The following is an 8,790-nucleotide window of genomic DNA, read 5'->3' on the forward strand; positions in this document are numbered from 1 at the left end:
GTGTGCATACACTTGGATACGCTCTCAGACTAAATATAAAATATCTTAAACTGTGTTCCAAAGATGAACAGAGGTCTTACGGGTGTGGAACGACATTAGGCTGAGTCATTTTTGGGTGAACTAACCCTTAAAATAATACAATACCAAATAAGTTAAAACATTTGAAAAGAATTACAATAAAAATACATTTGTGAGCAAAAACATTCAGGTACACTGTTTATGTAAGGGGAAAAGTATTACCATTTTATTTCAAATGCAAATCATGTCATGCTATGACTTTTACTGTAAGAAATGCTCTTTAGCTTTAATTTACTATTCATTTAATGTCTTTATTTCATCACTTGAAAAATAGGCTTTGTGAAAATGTTAACCTACATGCATGTTATGCATAGAATTTTATTGTGATACATGGTATCAAATTACACAAGCATTGGCAATTAAAATTGTATATCAAATGTCTAATTTGTATAGCTATGCACAATATGGCTAATAGCATTAAGATCTCACAAATTTAAATGGCTCTTAAATTTACACTTCATATTTGCAGTTTATTTTATTGCATAGGCATCATCCTGCACATTGAAACATAAGGACTTTCCTACATCCTTAATCAAACAGGCTCTTTGTTCTTTATTTAAAATAAGCAGATTTAATAGTCTGAAAATTTGGAATGTAAAATCTGGGCAGTAAAAGGCAACACACGTTTTTAAATGAAGAGATTGGTTTTCATTGGGCAAGGTGTAGTCTCAAGCCAGGCCCACCATAGAAGTACTGAGATCCCACAGTCGTTGGGCTGCAGCATCATCCCTACCCTGAGGAGCCGCCTCTTTGGGTGCACAATCACTGCAACATGACCAAAACAGAGCAATAAATAACAGCACGAAATTAGCATAATCAAAAGACAATGCTCAAACAACTCTGTGTGAATAAAAGTTTTAGAACAGTATGGAACATTTTCCATTTTGACCTTTTTAAAATGAAGACATTCATTGTAAAACTTCAACACTTGTTCTGCAGAAATTATTTCTAATTACTTTTTAATTCTAAATTGGTGCTAGTCTTTGATATCTTGTGAGAGGTTACACACATGCAACCTTGTTTTGTGTTGTAACACTTTAGAAAGGTCGTTTACACCTCCATGCATGCCTTGATGAGCAAAATCGTACTAAATTGCAGCTAACACATGTGACAGAAAAAGCTGACCTGTAGTATAGGCCACTGGTATTTTGCAGACTCTCATCCACAGCACAATAGATGGTGGTCTGTGAACCCTGCCAAGGTGTTTTGACAAAGAAAATAATTGGCAAGAGCAAAAGCTTCTTCCAAAGAGGCAGCACGGCTAAAAAGTGTCGGCCGAGTTCAGTACGGATCACCCCAGGATGCAGAGAGTAAGTTGTCACTCCTGTGCCTGAAATATATACGGGGAAGTGTTTGGAAGCAGCATGATTGAGAGTGACACTGTGATGTTTCAATTCAATAAGGGATATATAGCTTACCTTTCAACCTGGCAGCTAGTTCACGGGTAAACAGAACATTGGCCAGCTTGCTCTGTCTATAGCTTTTTTGTGGCTCATAGTCTTTCTCCAGGTTTATATCATCAAAATAAATCTCACCTATCCAACAGAAAATAATTTGAAATTGAACGAGTTACATGCCTAAATAAAGGACGTGTCAAATAAACACCTTAAATACATTGACACTCTAATACATTAAAATAAAAATGATTGTATGTTGGAAAATTATACCATCAATGTACACTGCCCAACAATGGTAAAATACAATTACTTTACATTATCAAAACTGAACATCTTGTCAGGAATTTGGATAAGGACTTTAATCACATAATATATAATTTAGAGCAGGTTTTGTTAGGCTTAATTCAGTTAAGGACAGATGTGATCCCACACCTTTCTCATGGGCCAAGCTAGACACATTGACAACACGGCTAGGTGTTGATTTCTTCAACAAGTCCAGAAGTAAGTTGGTAAGCAGGAAATGGCCCAGGTGGTTCACCCCAAACTGCATCTCAAAGCCATCTTTTGTCTGCCACTGTGGGCACATCATTATCCCTGTTGGCAGGAAAAAAGAAATAAATGCATACATACATACATAAACAAATAAACTGTTTAATTTGCTGACAGAGAAAACCCTGTAATCTGTTGCCAAAAAAACAAAACAAATAAAACACTTTGTTACTACATCAACCTTGTGATTATGCATTATAATCTGCCTGACATTCCTTACCAGCGTTATTAATGAGAATATCCAATCTCTCCTCATTCTGCTGTACATCTTTGGCTAGAGCTCGGACGGACTGCAAGGAGGCCAGATCCAGCCTCTTTACAACCACATTGCCATTTCCACTCCTCTTCCTGATCTCATCCGCTGCTTTGTTGGCTCTGCCCATGTCTCTGCACGCCAGAATCACTCTTGCACCTGAACAATGGAGGTTTATAAACAGTCACTATTGTGACAACGCAATGATTTTCTCCAAACATCAAGCCTTCAACAAATACAACAGTACAAAACTATTATGCACTCTCTTGCTGACCTCAGAAGCATGTTATTAGCCTCGGAATGACAAACTGGGCTATGTTAGTGTAGTTTCATAAGTGATGGATTGCTTAATTAAACCAGTTTTATCTCTCCCCGTGAATTTATCCTTTTCATACCCATCACATATAACATCAAGGAGGGTACTAAATGTCGATAAGTATAAATATCAACCAAATTAATCAGATAGAGCCTCCATCAATCATTTAACCAGCCTGTTTATGATTTCCATCTGCACTGTTATTAGGGTCATTGATGTGATACTCATTTTGTGTCTGGATTCAAAAAGTTATTCATATAAAACGTTCAATTAAAAAACCAACAAACTGACTTGAATACACATCTGCTATGATAAACATGTTATCAATGGTATTTTTTGTGGAGCTTAAAAGTAAAAAAATGCCAAGGTGGTGTAACTGTCCAGAGATTGTAATTTTTTTTCAGCTTTAGTACTTTTCACTAAAAAGCAGTAAATTTGTTTCAACTTTGTCCTCTATAAATCAAGGTCAGTTTTTACCAATCTCTCTATCTATCTCTCTCTCTCGCTCTCTCTCGCTCTCTCTCTCTCTCTCTCTCACACACACACACACACACACACACACACACACACACACACACACACACACACACACACACACACACACACACACACACACCAGAGTGGACTTCTTTAGACTTTCATGACGGTCACATATTTTGATCTTATTTTTTAATCCGATAGGGTAACTAATTCTTTTTCAACCCGAGTTAAAATTATTTTTGTTATAATCTTAAAAAATCTTACTGATATATATCACAAAATAGACTTGCTACTATATAGACCTATCATATGGTGCCAGTTCAACTTATACTTAACACTAAATACCATCGTAAAAGCTCCATTAAAATGTTCTGACCTCTCTGGGCCATGTCCACCGCAGTCTCTTTACCGATACCAGTGTTAGCTCCCGTTATCAGGACAGTTTTGCCGTCCAAGCGCGCTTTGCTGCGGCAGACTCCACCAGCCAGCCATCTCCGCAGGGCTAACAGACCGATACCTATTAGACACAGGTGAAACATTACTGCAACATCTCACCTTAACCTACTCTCATAATGTAGGTATCAAATATAACTGGGTTATCTTTCAATCAATAAAATCCCATGTCTTTTTTTCTTTTAACTTTTATAACTTGCAAAAACCTGGAATTTTTTAAAGAATGTAACGCCCAGTTTTCAAAGCGCCTCATATGCATGTTTTTCGTTGCCCTGGGAACCCTGATTATTCTGGGAAGCCATGTTTTATCGATTTAACTTTTGCCTACCCGTGACCAGGACAGCTGTAACTGTAGGGTGTTCTTCCACAAACTCCTTTGCTGTCTTTGTGTATTCCTGCATTGTGGCACCTGGTAGATTCACCTTCAACTGTCTACGAGCTCATAAGCAGTCCAGCTCCTTCAGCATCGAAAGTGTGTCTGACTCTGCACTAAACAGATCACATCACCGCCCCAACAGGAAAAGAGAACGTGGGAGTTTGGAGTAAACAGCGGGCTCACGTGCTCCAGTCTCGAATTTTAAAATAAGAGTCAGGATGTTGGTGTAAGATGCGCCTTTGGCATACATAGAAACAACAATCAACAGTTTCATAATAAATTTGAAATAATTAGTGGTGCTGCCGGCTTACAGTCTGATCTAAGCCTGGTGGAAAATTGATTGATCAGATCTGGTAGGTAGTAAAAAGATAGTCAACTTAATCAGCCTGAATATTCCCTCTTTTTTTTTTTATCACACATGATCAATGCTTTTATACATGAAAATATACAACTACATTATATATTTTAAATTAATCATATTTGCAGGTCCTTGTATATATATATATATATATATATATATATATATATATATATATATATATATATATATATATATATATATATATATATATATATATATATATATATATTAAAGAAATCTATTTTGCTTTAGTAAACACTGAGAAAACTGTCCAGCCAGTTCCAACATTGCACAGGGATTTTGTCAGTGCCACTTTTCTCTGGTCATTGTAATTGTTAGACTAGTGTTTAGACGTGTATTATTTAATAATAACTTTCTATTCAGACGAGGACCCGAAACATGAATGAGCATATGTGTACATAACCTTGTGCTACATGCCAAAGTTTAAGGCTCCATCCTATTTGTTTTCCCTAGCCAATGAAAAAATAACAGTAATTAGAAAAGGTAAATATTTTGAAGGCTGTGCAGAAAAGCAAATATTTGGAAATAAGGATAGTATTAGTCTAATCATCATGCAAGTTTGTTGTTGATATCTACAGCATTAAACAAAGAATATTTCAAAACTCCGAGTGAAAAACAAATATGAATACAAATATTTATTTGTAAGACTTCTACTTTGTAAAGTAAAATGGACTAATATATCTTTAAAAATATTGTTTTATATATGTATTTCCTAGCTCAGTTCCTGACTTTACACTCCACAGAGCTATCAGAGCATGACAAGTTTTAACTATAAAGTACATCAACTAATTAATGTAGCCTACTGGAAACAGCGTTGCTTTGTCCAAAGTAAAATAGGATAAACATTTTCTTTTACTGTCTGATTAAAAACCATGAGGTAAGGTATTATATTATTGCTTTCTTTACTGCCACCTACAGATAACTGTCTAGAACTACAGTCAGGAATGTAAAATTGAAAATAGAAGAGACCAACTATAGAAGGACCAGTATATAATATTTTGCAAAATTGTAGGTTATTTATAATTATATAATTATGTATACATATAAAATGTACACTAATGCAATATCTCACATGCAATACATGACGCTACTTTTGTTGTGATTTCTCATAATTGCATAATTTTTCTTTCTTTAAAAATAAAAAATAAACAACAACAAGCTTTTCCATCTGGTCAAATCAACAACTTCAAATTTCTGAAAAATTATCTTTATTTATTTTGAAAAATAAAACGCCAAATAACCCGGAAGTTCTCCGTCCTGCTGCCACGTCAGTGGTGTGTCGGCTTCAAGCTGTCAAGTCGCAGAGTGCGTTCACCAAACCAGCTTTAACTCAACAGAGTAGCTTTGTGAAGAATAATTTGTTTTCTTCCACTTAAACATAATGAGACACCCTTGTCTTTTAATTTTGGCTGTGTACATAGCCTTTATAAATGCCACCGAATTAACCTTTGAATTGCCCGACAATGAGAAACAATGCTTTCACGAAGACCTAGAGCAAGGAGTCAAGTTTGATATAGACTTTCAGGTAATTTACTTTTTGTGTTTTGCAATGTTGGTTGATTATTTATATTTTGCTAGTCCACGTTTAGTGGTTATTTACAAATTTTTTGAAGCACAAACAAATGCTACCGGCGTCAGAACACAAAACTGTCAAACAATGTTAAACAACTGAAATTACGATGTTTTCTATATTCCCACATTCCAGTATTAATACTTTACTTTTCACACAGGTTATTGCTGGAGGAAACTATGATGTTGACTGTTTTGTGACAGATCCAATGAATAACATGCTGTATCAGGAACGAAAAAAGCAATATGACAGCTTTTCCCATACAACAACCATGAAGGGAGTGTACAGAGTCTGCTTTAGCAACGAGTTCTCCACCTTCTCTCACAAAACTGTTTACCTGGACTTCCGAACTGGGGAGGATGACAGATTATATCCTGACGCGAACAGAGCTACAGCTCTCACACAGGTGAGGAACAAGCACCATGCACTCACATTCTGCATGCACTCTGCATATATGCATTTGATATGAACCTCTGAATAAATCATGCAGATGGAGTCGGCGTGCTTGTCTATCCATGAGATCCTGAAAGTGGTATCAGACTCTCAGACCTGGTATCGTCTTCGAGAGGCTCAGGACCGACTAAGGGCTGAAGATCTGAATGAGCGTGTGCACATTTGGTCAATTGGGGAGACCATAATCCTGTTTGTGGTCTGTATTGGCCAGGTGCTTATGCTTAAGAGTTTCTTCAATGACAAGAAAGCCAGTGTTGCCACCAGCACATAGACCTAGATCTTTAGTTTGCCGTCTTCTCTCATTGAAGATAATTGGCTGATTCATCAGCCTGATACCCTTAAAACATGCAGTTTTGACTGTTACCTACAACCAATGAAATAAAAAAAGACCTCCATGTCAAATAAAATGCCTTAATTACAGAGTAATGTACTAAAAGCTGCAAGGAATACATTAACTTGTGTTGTATATTCAAATTGGGCTCCATGTGCTTTGCTCACTGTTGCAGTAGTGGAAATTGACCTGTTGCTCCTTTATGCCACTTCTTACTTTTTTTGGTTTGGTACTGATGTTGTTCGGTTTTTAAAAGTTGTACTTTGTCCACTTGAAGTGTGCCTTTGTCAACTTTAAATGCATATGTCTTAACGTACTTTATATTGTAAACAAAGAATAGTTTTGGTAGTTTTTGTATGGTAGTTATAATTATATTTGATAATGAAAGATTGTGTTGAACCTCTGTTTCTATTTAGCAAAACCCTTCTTTGTTTATCCCACATTCAAAAGGGAAGAATACATGCTGGTGATTTATTTATATGTATAGATATATCTGGAAAAGTATGAAATTCTTATTAAAAATCATATTTATCCCTTCATTTCTTAAAAAGGTCATGAATTGAGAAATCAAAATTCACTTGATCTTTTGACATGTAAGTGGTTATTGTACTATAAAAACATCCTGTTAGTTTTAGAACTCAAAACTTCCTCGTTAGTCTAAAAACAGGCTTATTAAATCTTAGCTCAGAAAACCACTCATTTTGGATTTTGTCACATTATGATGTAGTTGTGCCACAAGAGACCTACATCATTGTATCTTTGGTTCCACCCACTGGCACATTACTAAGATGAGAATTAAAGGGAGAAGAAAAAAACATATCTTCCAAAGGACCTTAATGCTAGGAATGTGGTTATTTATTTTCAACTATGTGATTGTCTTTTATTTGTTTGTTTCACTGTGGATTCTTTGGGAAATTATTCGCAATTTCGGTGCAGACTTTTAGACCCGAGTCACCCGACAGTAATGCCACAACATGCAAGTAGCCATGTTAATTCTAATGCCTGATCTGTGATCAGTGATTTCTGATATGTTACAATTCATGTACAGTTCAATGTTATTTGTCTCAAAATCGTTTTTTTGCTGTTAATGCTTTTCTAAATCAAGGCAAGCCAGTGACTAAACGGGTCAACTTCAAATGGTTTCTCTTAGTAGCAAGAAGACGTCCCCTCCATGTGCAAGAGGGTTGAATATAGTATTTTATTTCTAAATGATGGCAATTTTAGATCTAAAAATCATACTTACACTACACGTGCACATCAGGAAACATTGTAAAATAACAAAAACATGTTTCATTCCATCATCGGTTCCCAGCTGATCCTGCTCTTGATAGACAGGATATTTACATTTATGCATTTAGGATATGAGTATATGTGTACTGTACATATCCGTCTGTTACACAGGACTCATTCAAACATGGCAGGTGTACATTGCAAACAGAGACAATCCTCTTCTGTCCCTCTTGGTTCGCCCTCTGTAATTGATTGATCAGGACAGTGGAGTTTGGTTCATTTCAAAATAATCTATCCAGTCAACTCATCAGCAATTGCCATGTCGATCCTATCATCATGAGAGGAAGCATGCATATATATGAAATGCAGTTCATGACCCCTTTATTAATAAATCCTGTCAAGTGCCAACTGCATGCACACAATTGATTGTTTTAAGGGCATACATCATGTCTGTATTTTTTTAACTTTAAATGAAACTTCTTAATGTGCATTTCAAAAGCAATTTTATAGACAAGAGATATTTCATATTCCTAAAATAGCGGTAAAGGTAATATCTTTTTTATACTTCAGCCCAGGAAGTTGAATTGATTTGTGATTTAATTGATCTATTATGTCATTAATACCTTAATCGTGTTGTTTATATTACTGCCTTTGTTACTGTAAATTGAATAATTAAAAGCTATGTTTTTATGAGTAATCTAATCATAGACCTGTCAAAGTGATATTTAAGAAGATGCCAAAAAGGAGTCTTACAGCTTCAGGAGATATGTTTATTTATATTTGTCATGGGGAAAACTGTAATTTTGTTAAATATTTCGAAACATCTCAAAATAAATACTTATTGATGTGATAATTTGACCAGGGAATACTTATTTACACAAGCAAGATCATCTTAACTGTTGAGATGTAAACAATAATGTAA

At 35.5% G+C, this 8,790-nt stretch overlaps 2 protein-coding genes across 2 annotated transcripts; one reads left to right on the forward strand and one right to left on the reverse strand.

The window, feature by feature from the left end:
- Positions 1–216: 216 nt before the first annotated feature.
- On the reverse strand, positions 217–4,066 carry si:ch211-107o10.3 (uncharacterized protein LOC407663 homolog). Its single transcript, XM_067442170.1, has 7 exons — positions 3,855–4,066; positions 3,450–3,590; positions 2,245–2,436; positions 1,908–2,069; positions 1,497–1,613; positions 1,204–1,408; positions 217–843 (listed from the first exon to the last, which is right to left on the reverse strand). Exons 1-7 carry the CDS (start codon positions 3,925–3,927, stop codon positions 747–749), a joined length of 987 nt encoding a protein of 328 aa, XP_067298271.1. The 5' UTR covers positions 3,928–4,066; the 3' UTR covers positions 217–746.
- Positions 4,067–5,542: 1,476 nt separating this feature from the next.
- Positions 5,543–7,177, forward strand: tmed3 (transmembrane p24 trafficking protein 3). The gene is made up of 3 exons (XM_067442252.1): positions 5,543–5,809; positions 6,015–6,260; positions 6,345–7,177. The coding sequence occupies exons 1-3, from the start codon at positions 5,666–5,668 to the stop codon at positions 6,576–6,578; spliced, it is 624 nt and encodes a 207-aa protein (XP_067298353.1). The 5' UTR covers positions 5,543–5,665; the 3' UTR covers positions 6,579–7,177.
- Positions 7,178–8,790: the final 1,613 nt, after the last annotated feature.

This window comes from Pseudorasbora parva, chromosome 1 (assembly GCF_024679245.1).
Source record: "Pseudorasbora parva isolate DD20220531a chromosome 1, ASM2467924v1, whole genome shotgun sequence".
NCBI lineage: Eukaryota > Metazoa > Chordata > Actinopteri > Cypriniformes > Gobionidae > Pseudorasbora > Pseudorasbora parva.